The sequence below is a fragment of the Lepisosteus oculatus genome, chromosome 11 (genome assembly GCF_040954835.1).
Source record: "Lepisosteus oculatus isolate fLepOcu1 chromosome 11, fLepOcu1.hap2, whole genome shotgun sequence".
NCBI lineage: Eukaryota > Metazoa > Chordata > Actinopteri > Semionotiformes > Lepisosteidae > Lepisosteus > Lepisosteus oculatus.
The window spans coordinates 19352226-19369245 of NC_090706.1; the positions used below are offsets into that span (position 1 = coordinate 19352226).

Consider the following 17020-nt stretch of genomic DNA (forward strand, 5'->3'; position numbering starts at 1 on the left):
TGCTAATGAACCTATTTACAGCGTCATCAGCATCTAGTGAAACAGAATCTGTAATTTTTTTGGTTTTCCTTGGTAGAACCTGTCAGTACACAAGTTTTGTATCTCATTATTTTGCTGTGGAAGGATTGGGGGGGGGGGGGGTCGGGATCTGTGCGTCTTAATTAAGAAATGAATTCCTGGATCTTAGGCCATGCAACTCTGCACTGAATTTCCTTGATATCAAGCAGCTGGATGTGCTGGGCCCAATTGCATAGATAAAGGTCTCTAACCTCCATCTGTTTACCAACAGCCACTCTCAGTATGTACTGTATGTGTCTTCAACTAGCCTTGTACTGCAAATGATGGGTGAGGCTGACCACAGGTAACCTTGGCCCTAAATAGTTTATTTTATAAACTCACATGTAGAGACTCATAAGTGTCTGTATTTTGACACAAAGTCTCTCTCAGTGTGTACACATAACCCCACAGTCTGTCTCTGTCAAAGACGCACACATACTGAATTATAACGTCTCTCCACACACAGACACCGGTTCTTCTGCTCTCTACCTGCTGATATCTTGCTGCATATGGTAGGAGGGAGGGAATGTGTGTGACAGAGGGTTAAGAGAGATGCAGACAGGTGGACATGAAATTAAGATTTCAGATGATCACACTAGGCAAGGCAAGAAAAACAAACACTTGACAGAGCTCAGACTTGACATGAGACATGGTGGATGAGCTAGGTCAGTCAAGTTTGGACCCCTGTCCTATCTGACTTGCACTCTAACATGAGATCTTAATCACTGTGGCAATCTGATTCTGTCATTGAACTTTTTTTACCTTTTTGTCACCTGATTTTCAGCTTCAGGGTAAATTCAATCTTTAATTCAATCTCTGCTGCTGGTTTATTGTTGAATGAATGTTTGCACTCAAGTTGCTTATTAAGAGGTTGCTGTTTTATTTCTGTCTAAACGAGACTGCTTAACAATAGACAGACACTGGTGGGAATGCTGCTGTATCAAACTCTCCCAATCATTTGCACTTCATACTTTTGATTGTGGACAGGTGTGACCTCCAGAAATTGGTTCAGGGTAGAGACGTATTACTAACACTACGCAACTTCTTAATCACTAAGAAAAGGTCGTAATCAACTAGCGATTAATTTGGAAAATAATTTCCTCCAGGGTTAGGCTTGCCAGGATAGGCTTTGACTCCTCTGCGACCCTGAAGTGGAAGAAGCAGTTAGAAAATGGATGGATGGATGGAGGGAAGATAAATTAGTTTATTTGGCACAAGAACCAAAAGGCAGTGGAGTGCTCAAGAACCACTGTTCTGCTGTTCTCCCGGATGAGTATCTTGGAGCAAACCTGCTGCACTGTGTTCAAAACTTAAGCTTTTTAGGCCTGGAAGAGAGAGTGTCACGAGGAATGACTATCTCAGGTTGATGAAAACGTAAGTTTGGTGCCATTTTGGATGGTCAGTGTTAAATGAGACTGCATCTTGTAGGAAGAATTTAAAGAAGCAGATTTCACCTTCTGAAGGTAAAAGTGGTTTCATCCTGACTGGTTTTCCATTTTGCTTTGCAAGTCTTTAAGTGTGTAAGGGGATCTTGTAGTTATATCTTTTCGTGCAAAGGAAAAACATTTTTTGCAGCCCATCTTTGCTGGATTAAAGCACCACTTTCCATCAGGAATGTTTTGATTAAAGAAGAAATGTACGAACGCTCCAGCAGGCTATTATTTTGTGTCCCCTGATCAGGGAGATGACAAACAGGTGGTTAGGAAAAAGAAATTGAGATACTCTGATTTCCATGACAGGAAGACCTTGCCAGGAGCATTTGAAGAGACAGGGTGGATCTGTGAGATTTCAGTGACTCTCTGTCACCTTCACACAATCAAGCACCTTTTTCAGGTGGCTTCAAAGCAGTGAAAACATTTATTTCAGTCAATTAGGCAAATCTGATCTCTCTCAGAGCCGCACGTTTCAAGGTCATTTCTCTGTGTTGAGATTTTAGACCTAGCTGACAATCCTGAAAAATAGAATCTACTTTTTTTATTATGGGGATAAATGGAAAAAAATTGTTAGGAATTCAGATATTTGCCATTTTGTTTCTCCCCTGTCCACAAATATGAGCATGAGAATATCTATGAAGAGATGTTTTTTTTGCAACTGAACAATTTCACTGTCCTCCTCAGGCTGAGAAAGAATCTGAATAAGCCTTCAGTATTAACTGGTTTAGCCAGTGCTTGAACTGGGCCAGTACTGTCTGAGTACCGGCACTTCTTGTTGAGCCTCAGCACTTTTAGTGGAACTAAACAAATTCCTTAATAACTTCGCTGTTTGCCATTTCAATCAAGTGAGATTCAAAACACGCCTGATTATAATCCCTAATCCTGAATGCTATAACATGAGAGTGCTTTTTAATCCTGTTCGTGAATATCTTCAGGTGTGATCATGAAAAACAAAAACTTTCTTAAACTTTTCCCAGCAAATTGTTTTGCCATTTGCAAGACAGATTTTGAGTTGTTCTCTGACAGAGGACCGGAATCACATTTTCACCAATTTGTAAGGATAAAACCAAAATGAAGTGAGGCATATTTCTATGTGTGCAGTCTGTCACCAAAGACAGGGCTTCTCAGTTGTGTTATTTTTAACTAGTGTCACATGAAAAACCAAATCCTATTTCCATCAAATATTTGCCAACGTTAAGTACTTTTTTTTTTTGCCAGGGAAAAGGGGACTGACACTTTTTTCCACATCAAGCACTTGGTTTATCCCAGGTTGACAAAAAACTAGGCTGACAGAGTTCAGCTAATAACAGTGGTTAAGGTTAAAGACTGACCAGGTATACAGAGCGGTGACATTTTTTGCAGAAATGAATTCAATCATACATAACCTGTATTCATTAGCTACATAAACCATTTGTTCTCAGTGGGGTTATCTGTCCCCTGTGTATACGTACAGTAACAAGGCTCCTGCACTGAGACAGACACAGAAGTGATGTCACCCCAGTCTGAAGTCTAGACAACTGAAGTCTAGACAACTCTTCTGTGGCAGAGGACCTAGCAAGTTCTCCATTCTCTAGGGAGTGGTGCTGTGCATGCTGGGAGCCCACAAATGTCCGAGATGGAATCCCACCAAAGCCCAGGAGAGCTGAACTTGTTACATACAGGTATATGCACAGTTCTGAACAGAAAGTTGAGTTATGCACAGTTGTGATTGTGTTTAAAATACAGGAATACCCTCTAAACATTTAAGTGAGGCTTGTATCTTATATTGTGATATACAAAGGTGCCTATAAAGTTAGCTGTTCTATTCAAATGCCTGTATCATGAGAACTGTGCAGTAAAGATGTTTAACAGGCATTCATAAGGCATCATGTCCAAGCCTTGCTTATGGACAGCAATAGTGGACACTGTGTGCAGCCAGTTATTGTACTGTATCACCCAGTCATGGCCAGTGCACAGAAATCATTACATATCGTATTACAAATTTCTTTTGCTTTTGTGATTGAATACAAAACTAATGGGCACAAAACAACAGCAGTTGCACAACATTAATAAAACAAAGTTCTTTTAATTACACTCCCACCCTGCCCGATACCACACAATCACTTCATTTTGCAAATGTTTTCAGAAGTCTGCGAACTTGCTTCTTCTGCTGACAGGTGCAGAACCAGTCCAAGTCGTTTTCAGCCTGAATGTTCTCATCAAAGCACTTTCCTAAGAGTAATTGTGCCATTGGTGAATTAGCATCATCAATTGCCACCATTTCTCAGTTCTCCTCTCTCACCCTCAAACGGATCTCTCCTGTTTCCCGGGTAACAGCTGTTTACATGGCTAAGGGTGTCAGCACAGGCATCTCACTGACAGCTCAGATAGGTGGTTATCGCCATTTGTTAAAACTGCTTGGCAAGGACAGGAAGGAGATCGCCCCAGGGTGTGTAACTGAGCACACTCACGTTTTTTGTGGCGGTTGCCACAATAGCTGGAGGAACAACAAAATACACTGTAGTTTTCATATTTCTGACAAAGAAAAGAAAAAGATGCAATATTTCTGTTTTAATTTTAAATCCAACTTCCAATTAACTGTAGTAGAATTTTAGTAGAAAAGTGGTGGGGAGCCACAACAGTGCTCCCTATTGAGTGGCCACCCATGAGTCATCTGGTTCATTTGAGTTAATATAGCACTCTCTAGCATGCACAGTCATTATTCATGGGAATACATTCCAGTTGGCTCAATTTTTGGTGTATGAAATAGCAGGCATCCCAAGTCTCCCAGAAGTTCTGGGAGTCTCCTGGAAATCAGCATCTCCTCCTTGACTCCAACAAGTAATCCATAATCTCCCAGAAATTGCCCTCCGCTCACACATCTTTCTGTTGGTGACACCAACTGTCCAAAAAATCATCAACAAATTATTTAATTATATAATATGACCTTGAGCCATCTGAGAATATGCTCAAATCTGCTAAACAAGCTGCATCTCTGTACAGTGAAATATAGATGTTTGAATTGGCCAGCTATCTTTGTCTTCTGTAGCGGCACATCCCAATCTTGCTTTTCTGGATCGTTGTGCCTTCTGATTTTTGTTAGACAAAGGTCTCGCTCACTTCATTACTAAATTGATCTAGCGATTGGTTTAATTAAGCCTTTTTTCAATAGCTTTCATGATTTAACAAGGTTGATTTCATGTAATCAAAAAAAAGTTTGGAAATTGGAACAGTTTAGGGGCTGCAGATAATCAAAAAGTCTAATTAAGCCAATTACCTGTTCAATTTAGTAATTAAGAGCTTAGATGGAAAGTAAATGAGAATGCACTAGGCTCCCAGCAAACCAAATTAGAGCCTGTTAGTTTTTGTATATCAGTCTTCCTTATTAGTGTTTTTTATCTATAGTGCTTTTGTATACTGTATATACTGTACTATATGAGTGTGAATGTAAAGCTGGCTTGTTGCCTGACTGAATTAAATACCTATATGTCCCAACCAGGTCTGTAGAATGACAGGGATTCTTATTAAAGTAAGGTACCCATTTTCTAAGAAATCAACATGTTTCAGTATCCAAACCCATGGAAAATAACAAGGGAGTGAAATCCTGTGAAAATCTATATTTCCAAATGAAAACAAATGGAGTTTGGGATTCCAGGAGGCAAGTGAGAGCATCGCTAACGTCCAAACCTTTTAAGGGCATTTTGTGTCTTCCCTGTGTCTAAATACCGGCCATATGCAAGTTAAGACCAGGCTACAAAATGTTCAGTTAATTCAGTGGATCACCTGCAGAGTTTTCATTCTCTGTGAAGAAAGATTTAGCACCCATCATTATAATGGTCTAAATTGTATTAGACTTAAAAAAAAAACTGCCTTGTGAAGGTAGAGGTATGTCACAGTTGCTGGCATCCCTAACCTATTGTGTCATATTGTTTCTGATAGCCTTTAATGCTTACAGGTAGGGGGACAGTCTATGAAAATCTATCCTTGCACAAAAATCTGTACTACTGTATATACAAGCAATTCTTCAATTTTATACATGTCTGCTTTAAGCTGATTTTTATGTAGCACTTATTTGTTGTGCAAATCTGCAGGCAGTTTCTCAGTAATGATGTATTGCATTTACAATTAGGCCTAGTATATTACACTGGAGCAAAAACTGGTGTCTCAATGGAACAATGGTTAGCTTTACTGCTTTGCAGTGCTGGGGCCCTGTGTTCAATTTCAGGTGCTATGCACAGTACATGGACTTTGTATGTTCTCCCTGTGTGTGGTTTCCTCTGATTGATCCAGTTTCCCACAGTCCAAAGACATGCTGTTAGGTAAATTTGCTTCTAGGAAAATTGGCCCTGGTGTGAGCCTTTGTGTACCCTGCCATGGACTGGCATTCCGTCCAGGGTGTATCCTGCCTTGCACCCATTGTTTGCCAGGATATTCCAGTTCTGTGGCTCTGAACTGGATAAGGTGGTTAGTGGATGGATGTGTGGATAACACAGGCTCAAAATTTAAGAATAAATGAAGAAATACTGCTAGGTAAATAACCTAATGAGCTGTTGGACTTTTGCAATGCTGTTCAGTGGGAAACTGCTTTGTAGAAAAGAAAATCTTGACAGAAATGCTAGATGATATAAAAGTTGACAGGCAGAGCAGAAAGGCTGGCAGGAATTGTGTAGCTTAATATAATCGGTGTAACATTTCATACTCACTGGACAGGAGCTTACTATCTTTCGGTGCTCGGGATTTTAGTGGCAGTATTTACAGTATTAGGTGTCGTCGGTGAATGGCTGGCAAAGCCATGAAGTGAATGATGAAAATTGTCCTTTCAGGTTAGAGCTAGGAAAGGATTTTGACCTGGCAAATCCTGTGTGCTGGTAATATTCACAAATGCATTAAAAATTGTTTAGCTAATAATTCTTACGTAAAAAGACATATTACAGGAAAAAAAAAAACATTGCTTTGCAGGGCACAACCTATTATTAAAAAGTGATTCACTTTGCACTCTATATATCTAACAGGAACACCTGTCAAGGCTATGATGTGTATAAGAGCAAGCAGGCAGTATGAATTATGGGAATGCGAATATTATTTAGCTCTTACCTTATTACGTTGCATCAGCGAGGCATATCTCATCTATCTATTTATCAGTCTATTCATTTATATTTTTATAGAGTAAACATTAGTGCCAGCTGCTGCCTTGTATGTTGTTTTTTTTTAAAGCAGTAGGACAAAAAAATGAATGATAACTCCAGAATTCCACTGATAAGAGACAGTACTCCAGTGCTGTTGTGCTGACAAGCTGAAGAAAAACAATGTCACCTTGTTGCCTTTGGGATTTCTTGACATATCTTCTCTCTTTCTTTCCTTGACAGATGCAACAATCGGACACAGTGTGTGGTAGTAGCGGGTTCCGATGTGTTCCCAGATCCCTGTCCGGGCACCTACAAGTACCTGGAGATCCAGTACGAGTGCGTCCCCTACAGTGAGTACCCCCCCAACACCACTGCCACCCAGCCCGCAGGCAGCCACTGAGTCTGTCAGGCCTCCAGCGGACTCACTCACGCACACATCATCACGCACACACACACTCTCTCTCACACACTGCTTCTTAACCCTGTTTTTTTATCAACAGTGCAGAGTTCCAGAGCTTTACAAGATTTTCACAAAGGGGTGAACACCAGCTCTGGCCTGTTTCCGGCCAGGAGGAGCTAAAATGCTAACCCATCTCCCCAGATCTGCATGCTATTCAAATTGCTGCCTGTGCTACACACTTTGGGTTGCGATCCAAAGCAGGGATCTTAAGTGAGGGTTGGTTTTGTTAGGACACCAATGTTGGCATCTCTTTGGCATTTTTACAGGAGTTTCCAGAAGTAACATTTTATTTAAATTTCTGGTGTGCATTTTCAAGATTGCAATCTATGCCTGGTAGAGAATCACTAGCAGAGCAGTAGGTAGTGCTGAATTCACTTACGATATCCCAAAGCCATGGAAAGTGGAAGGAGGAAGCAAATTGGTATCTCAACCCCTGACGGTTATTGTATAACATCATTACATGTCTCCATGCCATTTCCTTTCATTGTCCTTGGAGGAATGGTTTCACACTGGAGTAGCTGGTTTGCATGGTAACTAAAAGTCTACACAGAGGTGCCAACTTGCCAAAAGCAGTTACAATACAAACCACAGAGACAGCAAAGAGCAATATCAGAAGGACACCCTTTAATCTGTTTTCAAAATCAGGTCAGCAATGTTCATTGCAAAATATTTATGTTGGTGGAAGGGTGACCTTTTCCACTTTGAATGTACAAAGATGTTCAGGGATGAATTTGGCTAAGTGCTGTTTTTTTTTCTGAGCGTCACCACAAATATCCAAGTGAAAGCGCGCAGGGAAGAGTATGAAAAGAAGGACTGAGCTTGAAAGCATGAAGTTACTGTAGGAGGGAAGGAGTTTTAAATAAGACCGGTGATGCGTGATGGTCTCCCTGTTGCTAGGGTTTGATTAGGAAACATGTCTGGCTGTGATGTGCTCACTGCAAGTAATGTGGCCTCGTCTGGAGCCCCATGTTGCAATGGAATCATTACATTACAGTAGGAGATTCAGCACGGGTCACAGCACAGTGAGTCACGACTGGAAAACCAACATGACTCAAACATGACATGACCATGTCGAATGTGGATAGATGAAAATAAGTTCAGTGATATGGCCAAGGTTTTCAAAATCTGACATCAGCCCACTCGCTCCACAGTGGCTTGGCCATTAAAGGTGCTTGTTCAGAGCGCATGTTGAGATCTACTGTATGGTCCCGACATTACATGTTCGAACCGGGAACTCTCCAAAATGCAGTGTGGATGTCATTTGGCCAGGTTCCTCTCAACTCTTAGTGCAACAGGATCTCCTAGGACCTTTTGCTCTTCCAATCAGTGTTAACTCTCCTCTTTGGTACTGTGAATGTGGCAGTATGTGACAGAGGAGCACGTCAGCTGGACCTTCTTGGGTTCAGATTTCCATATGTGGTGGGTACATCATCATCATAATCATGATCAGAAGAATAATAAACTGTGGTTCAGTGTTTTAAGGAACAAAATAAAGAAAACATGTGTCTGGATATTCTTGAACTTGGAGAGCAGAGTCAGAAAAATCTCAATAGAAAATACAGCTCACCTCAGATTAGAAGTTCTTTTCCTCAAGAGGTTGTTGGTTTGTGGAGCAAAGGTTTCACACAATGGATGCTGAGTCATGGAGGGAGGATCATTAAAGAAGAATCCTGATGGGGCCCTGGGAATAATGAGCTAATCTGGAAGGTAAAGACACTGAGCAAGCTCCTCTTATCTGTAGTCTTTCTAGGAGCCTTTTCTTCTGTCCTTAAAGAACCAGGGGACCAATCAAAGAGAAAATCTGAGTGAATTCCAGTGATCCCTCATTAGTGCAGTAAAGAGCAAATGATTTATGCTGAGGGCAGGCAAAAGGGGACATTTTGGGGTCTTTGTTTCTCTTTAAGTGGAATTTTACATCACCTCCTTTTTCTTGTTATTAGATCACTTAATCTGTACAAACCCTATTACAAGTGCTCTCATTTGACTCTCAGATTTAATTTCTGCACAGATTGGAGGTTGTTGTGATGACTAGTAACTCTCCCAGGAGAAGTAAAGATGGAGCCTTAACAATGGGGCATCTAGGGAGACACACTACGTGAGAGCGCATGTAAAATTCTGCCGTGGCACGGAGGAAAGGTATCCTTTTGCTTTCCAATTACAAAAACTAATTTTGAAATGTGACTAAATTCTGGCTCAGCAGCTCCTCTGCTTCATTGAGAGTTAGTTTTTAAGGTGCTGTTTACTCCATTACAGTCTGATTCAGTCTGACACATCACCTTGTGAACCTGGCCTACTTCAGATTAAAAATGACCCAGTCTGTCAGGAGAAAAGAGAACAGGAGTAGTGCCTGACGTGGCTTTGAATTAGAGACCAATGCTGTTCTGTCCTGCACTCCTGCAGTGAAAGAACTGTAGGTCGTCTAGCTTCCATTACAGCAGAGCTCTCAATTACTTTGTTTTCTTTCCCTGTCATAATGTCACTGTTAGTCACTCTTCTGTGGACCACGTATTCTGAAAGATTTTTTCCACATATGAGGAAAGAAGTTTTACTTTTAAAAGTATTTTGTTTTTCACCATAGTGGCTACATAGATTTGCTATGGTTTGCTATTGCTTTTACTGTGCGTTACTATTCTGAACTAGGGGAATAATATGGTGTGGTAGATCAAAATGTGGGAAAACCATAGGGACCTACAGTATAGCTCACCTATGATAATACAACATTAAAACTGTAAAAACATTACAGTAAACTTCTAACAGTCAATTTTCATATGGGTGTAGTCTTCCTATGCCCCAGCCACAGTTTATAGTACATGATCACCTTGAAGATAAATGAACACAAAGTCCTTTTCCTGGTCTGTAATGTGCAGCACATTTCGGAAGAAGCGGAGCCATGAAATGTAAAATTGCTCTTTTGAAGCTCTAACAATAACGCAGCCAGTTAGCAAAGGCTTGGAGGCCTCATCCCACTCTGGATCCGGAGCAGGTCTGTGGAAGAGCATAGGCAGAGTCTTCTGTCTTGTGGCGGCATCCCTGCATTTATCTTGGTGGCGTCTGTTGCGAATCTCCTGGTTTCCGTTAAAGGCGGGATTCTCTCGGGTGCTCTGTGTGCTATAAAAGACAACAGAACACATTACCCCTGCTGCGCGTGCAGATGCAGATTAGTCAGAACGCGCTGCACAGAATGCCATGCTGGTAAATAGTTAATGGCTGGAGCACTAGGAAGTCTAGACATGTATGTAGAGGAAAAGGTGATTTCAAGAAAAGGGAGTTGGAACTTCCTTTTGTTTTTTATTTAGAATTGGGAGCTCTGTTTTCCATTTTCCGTGCAGCAGTTTGGAATTGCCCGCTCTCGTGAGATGGTCTTTGATGATCGGGAGTGACGCATGCACAGCCTTTGTAAGGCAGACACCGCTGATGGTAAATAGATGGTAAATCCATAAATAGATCTTGTGCTCATTTGCTTTGTGCATTCTCCTCTTCGTCTGGGTGTTAGGTCTTGCAGAGTAACGTGAGATGTCACTCCCCCTGGTTAGCAAAAAATGTTCAGATTTCCCTGGGTGCAACACCCAAACGAGCCTGCTCATCATGAGCTAATTAAAGGATTAATTTATCTAGGACTCCAAGTGAACCCTCTGCCAGATGGGGCAGTCAGATGGTCCATTTTACTTTAAAGTTGCCTCTTCCTAGTTCCATATTTGTAACCTCAGCCTGTCGTCCAATAGCAGTTTATAAACACATGGCAATCTGGACGGGACTAGAGATTAAAAAGACTTCTGCACTGACCAGTGCTGTTTTCCTCAATCTACTCCTCCCTTCTTCTTTGTGGCCTCTTTGAAGATGTACTTTTCTTGCTTGTTAAACTAATGTCAGGATTTATAGCGAGGTAATGAGCTATGCTTTTGTCTTTAAATATTAAAGCCTTTGTCCTGCAGGGAAGCACATCTCTGTTTTACATCCTTTTAAATACAGTTGGAGGTTTAGAATCCATTCCAAATATACAGAAATGAACAGAATATGTGTAAGGGGTACAAATTATTTAGTGTGTGATTTGGTTAAGGATGAAGCTTTAAGAAGTGATTACAGTCAAAAAACATACTGGAAGGTTAACTGGCTTCTGCAAAAACTGTGAGTGTCTGCATGTCAGTGTGTCTACCCTCCGATAGACTGGTGTCCCATCCAAGGTGTATCCTGCCTTGCACCTGTTGCCTGCTGGGATAGTTTCCGGCTCACTAGCGACCTTGTATTGGATAAAGTGGTTAGAAAATGAAGAGATGGATCTAATTGCAAGATGCGATCTTGTTAGGTTAGGTTTTGCATCATGGAAACCATTGAATTAGCACTGGCACAGAGTGTTAGTTACAACCAGGGGACCTACTGTATACATCTCTGGGTAGGGATAGGGACAGTACTAGGTCAGATGTAGCCTGACACTCTGGTGAAAGAGGTATGCTACATTTTGCAGTCCTATAATTTAATTTTACAGTATAAAAACCAACAAATGTTTGTTACTCAAAGAGAAGGAGGTGTTTGCAGCTCGCATGAACTCATGGCCTGTCAATACTCCAGCAGACAAGAAAACAACATGTCACACTAGAAAAGTGCAACAGATCCACTTCTTTAGTCAAAGTGTTGAGGGAGTATCTACCCAGCTATGCTGTTAACTCCTTTATAGCACCCTCTTCTATTGCAATCAAATGAGATCCTCAGATCAATTAGCAACTATCAAAGGGGCCAGATGAGCTGAGTGGCTTCCTCTCCTTTGTAACCTCTTTTCAGTTATTCTGTTGACTACACCGCCAGGGGGATGCTCCTTCACACTCCCTGTCTTGGTGCTGTGTGCTCTTTTTTGCCCTGGCGACCTGCCCATTAACATGCCTTCCAGCTGTTTACGGTAGTGGGGGAGATGTGAGGAAGCAGGTGTCCCAGCGAGGCTGTCACCCTTTGTTAATATATCTGTCAGTAGTGATAGTGGCAATTAGAGGAGATGTGTGTCAGCCCCACTATTCTGGTTCCCCAGCTGAAGAGCCATGAAACTCCTTAATCCCTTGTGCTTCACAGGGAAACCTCAGGACTTCCTCGCTGTGAGCTCCTGTTGTGGTTTCTACCTGTCCTCTGTAAATATCCTAGCTTTCAGAATTCTTTCATATGCCTATAGCCTTTAGCCACTCTGGCCTGAAAGCACTGTGCTTCACCATGGTAAAAGCTCCTGAGGGTTGCACAGGGCTGATGTTTGCTATAGTAAAGCCTGATATAATATATCAAGAGTAAGTTAAAGGAGAACACAGTGATTTCAAGGTTAGTTGTAGAAGACCCTTGTGCAAGATTTTCAAAATCACCAGGGCCAATTTTCCCAGAAGCCAATTAACATACCAGCATGTCTTTGGACTGTGGGAGGAAACTGGAGCACCCAGAGGAAACTCACACAAACATGGGAAGAACATAAAAAATCCACCACAGGAACCCAGGGTCCCAGCTCTGTAAGACAGCTATGCTAACTGTGCCACCCCCATAGTATATATATTGTATTCTATATAACCATATTATACCATAATATACAGAGTGTCATACAGTGTTGTTGAAGCTATTTAAGTATTAAGTATACCAGCATTTTTTTCATAGTTAACATGCATCTCACCTGATTTAATCAGAATTTCAGCTAATGTTTCTAATGATACTAGGCAGAATCACCACTTGTATTTAGTATTTTTTTACATGAACAGTTCTCGTCCCTAATGCAGTACTTTAAATGTTAACCTGTCAGCCCCCTGCAATGTACAGTATTTCCCTGGCTTAAGAGGTTTCCTTTTTTCTCCTCCCGGTGGCCAGTGCAAAGATTTACTTTTCTCTCTGTTGAGCTAGAACGAGCTGTGTCCTTGCCATTAAATATTGAAGCCTTTGTGCTGATGTAAAAAGTGCCTCCTATGTTTCACATCTCTTTACATATGGGAGCCTCTTAATGTAGACACTTAAAAGCACACGCAAACAAAAAAACAGTACAGGACTGGTTTGTTCTGTGATCATTAAAATGGATTTGTCACTCTGTCTATCACAGGGCTCTGAAACCTACAACCACCCCCTGCAAGCAGTCCTGTTATTCTTAATTGAGACAAATATATTATTGACACACTGATGCTTTCTCTGTGGCGTCCACTGCTGCACTTACAGTATAGCAGTATATACAGTATGTACAGTATGTTTTAATAGACGTGTACATAGAATACAGATCAGACAGAGATGAATGAAGGCCTTTCCAATCCATTTTCATTCCAGATAAATGCTCTCTTTTACTTAAACCCTTCCATCCATCCATTTTCTATCAACTTCTGCCAGTTCAGTGTTGCGTGGGAGCAAAAATCCCAGCAAGTAATGGTAACAAGGCAGGGTACACCCTGAGATGGACACACCAGAGCCAATTTACCCAGAAGCCACATCACCTACCAGTATGTCTTTGACTGTGGGAGGAAACCAGAGCACAAATACAAACAGAGCATACACAGAGCATACAAACTCCATGCAGATAGCACCCCAGGGCCCCACAACACAGGGCCCCAGCACTGTGAGATAGCAATGCTAACCACTGCGCCACTGTGTTGTACTTCAACTCTTAATTGAACTAACCATTTACTTAGTTCATCTTCACCATCTTTTGGCAGTTAAAACAGCCAGAGCTTTATGTTATTTAGAGACAGCTTGCAATCTCCGGCAATTTTTAAAAGCAGTGGAAATCAGTGCCGTGGGTCATGTTGAAGGGATCACTGGTCCGACAGGGTTCTTTATAAAGGTGTAGGTTGGGTTGTGTGATCCAGATACTGTGGGTTCAAATCCATGTCAGGTCACTTGCCGACTGTGGCTGAGACTCCCCAGGCAGTGGAGCAGAGCTCTCATCTCTGCTGGGGGTCAGGCTGGGCTTGATCATTCAGGGGTTCCTGGGATCCCTGTTCTCAGTGGCCAGGGCAGGCTTGCAGTGAGCTGTCTGAACATCCTCATTCACCCTCTGTGGGTTAGACATTATCGCTGTGAGCTGCGATGTAAAGACAGGTTTGGCTTTTCTGAACCGGGTGAGTGCTCGATGGACGTAAATGGCAATTCTAATATTCTGTTTAACTCTATACTTGGAGGGTGTGTGGCATGTTTTATAAGGTGTAAGACATAAGAGAGTAGTTAAATTAATCCTGTGAAGCTAATAATAGCTAATAATAGCTAATAATAATGTTAGCAGCCATATCACCCTGCAACTCACAACTGGCAACCCACTGAAGCTTAGCAGGTGTGAGCCTGGTCAGTACCTGGATGGCAGACCTCCTGGAAAAAACTAAGGTTGCTGCTGGAAGAGGTGTTAGTTGGGCCAGCAGGGGGCGCTCACCCTGCAGTCCATGTGGGTCCTTATGCCCCAGTATAGTGACAGGGACACTATACTGTAAACAGGTGCCGTTCTTCGGATGATACGTAAAATCGAGGTCCTGAATCTCTGCATTCATTAAAAATCCCAGGGCGTTTCTGGAAAAGAGTAGGGGCGTCCTGGCCAAATTTCCCATTGGCCCTTATCAATCATGGCCTCCTAATAATCCCCATCTATGAATTGGCTTCATTACTCTGCTCTCCTCCCCACTAATAGCTGATGTGTGGTGAGCATTCTGGCGCACTATGTCTACCGTTGCATCATCCAGGTGGATGCTGCAAATTGGTGGTGGTGGAGGGGAGTCCCCATTACCTGTAAAGCGCTTTGAGTGGAGTGTCCAGAGTGATTGCACTGATCATAGTGCTCATGCATCTGCTTCCTTATCCTTGACTACCTATAGTGTGACAAAGTTGTTTTTACCGCCACACACAGAGAAGAGCATGCAAACATTAGCAGGGTCACAAACAAGAGACAGTCATTTATCCTGTTCTTCCTGCCTGATTGTTGCTACGTACATAATTGATTCCCAAATTATCTCCAGCCTGTCTCTGAAGGATCATCAAGTACTTTCTTAAAGAGCTTAGCTGCTTCCAGGCTCCTTTTACTATGGTGCAGTATGTAACAATTTCCATTTCTGAATGCTTCTCTTCTGACACCACCCTGTTTTCCAGTCATCAGGAGTGCAGTTGTCCCCGGAGGTGACTTGTTCAGGAGATTCAGAAAGTCTGAAAACCTGAAAAGGTTTCAGTCAGTAGATGGTGAGCCCAGTGCTTTCTGCAAAGAAAAAGAAAATGATTGAACAAAATTGAAGGTTGAGAATTGATACCTGTTACTTACAGTAACAGAGGCGGCTGTTTGACCCATTCTGTCCTGATTGTCAGTAGGTTAGTTATCCTAGAACCCCTTCAAGACTGTTGAGTGCCTCTGGTCAATCAACATCCACAATATGACTGAGCAGCTTCAACCAATTCGCCTGATCATGGGTGATACTGAGTCTATCCATCCATTTTCAGTCATCTTTCCTGGTAAGGGTCATGGTGACAGTGAGTCACCCTGTTGAATTGCTTTTAAAGATGTTTAGTGCTTTTAAAACCATACATTCTATTTATGAACAGAAAAGTGTGAATTGTTTTCACTGATTTAAAACATTCCATGACCTTCAAATTGAAATGCAGCCCTGTAAAAATGCCAGAGAGCCCTTTAAGTAATTCATTTAGTGCTGTTTTGAACTGTTAAGTGTATATTGAGAGTAAAGGGGAAAAATGGCTTTTGGGTTATGTGTGATGCTACAGAATCATAAAATGCAGAGAATTTGAAGTAAGTTCACAGTTAAACTAAATGTTTAAATAAAAGATGCCATCATGTTTGCTGTACAGTGGCTATCCTACACAAAATGTTATATTTGATTCTGTTATATTCAATCATAATATTGAAATAAATCTAGCAGAGTGGAATATGCAGTCATATAAAAAGTTTTTAGACATTCTGAACTAGAATTTGCTACCTTTGGTGCTTTGATTTCTCAGTCTGCAGTTTAAGATAAAGGGATCAAATGAGGTCCTTCTGCACAGCAGTGGAAATGATTGATTGGCATCATGACTGATCTTGGTGCACTTGCATGACACACAGCAACAATGAATTTCTTTCAACTGGATCTAGAGCTGGCTAAATTCTGAGATCCACAACGTCTGAGCTCTTGATGATCTAACTGATGGCTGATGCTGCTTGGTCAAGATTTCCATTTTGTAACGGGCCGTATCCCTTGATGATTCGAAAGTTACTTAGAAAAACTTCTGTCACTCTTTACAATGGCTGCTTTCACCCAAAGTTCTTTTTTAAATTCCTCCCATTTGCTTCCAAAGGAATGCAATGTTCACGATTTCCAGGAGACGCGTTTTGATCCTTGCAGGTAGCTGCCCTGGCAGGAATTGGAGATCAGCGGTATTTTTTCCCTCTTCAGTTTCTCGTGTGTTCTGTGTCCTCTTGTGTGTGTTCTGCTATTCCCAGTTGTCCTTTCTGTTTATATTGTTCTGTGCCAGGCTGACTGACTGCTCCGATGACACAGAGCTCCCCAAGAGATGTCTGAACACTGAACAACAGGAAGTGTGTGTGAGTGGGGGGACAAAGGGAGTATTTTAGAGTTGCATAGGATGTACAGTACAAGGGTTCAGCGATACTGAATGCTCCTTGTACACTTGCTGACCAAGAACTTGAAGTCTTTCTTTAAACCAAAACACAAAGATGTCAATCCAAACAAGCATGACCTGTTACAGACCTGCTTCTTAGAAGGAACCAAATTATAGGCACGAGTGCATGGTTCTAGCTGTGAAATTACTTTGCGGTGGAGATGATGCTTAATTGAAAAGGTTGATGGCAATACCCTGTTTGTTCAGTGCCGGAGACAACGGCTTCATTTTTGCATAATATCTTGATCATCGGCCAATCCAAAAGTGTATAGCACAGGCAACACCATGTACTGACCAACCAAAAGGCGAAACAAAAAACGTCTTTTCTGAATCTGTTTTGTGCCAGCCACTCCTGTGAAAATGTTGGAAAGGTTGTTCCC

The 17020-nt window shown here is 41.7% G+C and overlaps 1 protein-coding gene across 8 annotated transcripts in view; it reads left to right on the forward strand.

The window, feature by feature from the left end:
• Nucleotides 1-17020, forward strand: part of adgrl1a (adhesion G protein-coupled receptor L1a) — a 308794-nt gene that overhangs the window by 166517 nt on the left and 125257 nt on the right. For all 8 annotated transcript variants that reach the window (XM_069195903.1, XM_069195906.1, XM_069195908.1 and 5 more), the window contains one exon: nt 6836-6945. In XM_069195903.1, coding sequence (XP_069052004.1) covers nt 6836-6945 — 110 coding nt within the window. The remainder of the gene's footprint in view (nt 1-6835; nt 6946-17020) is intronic.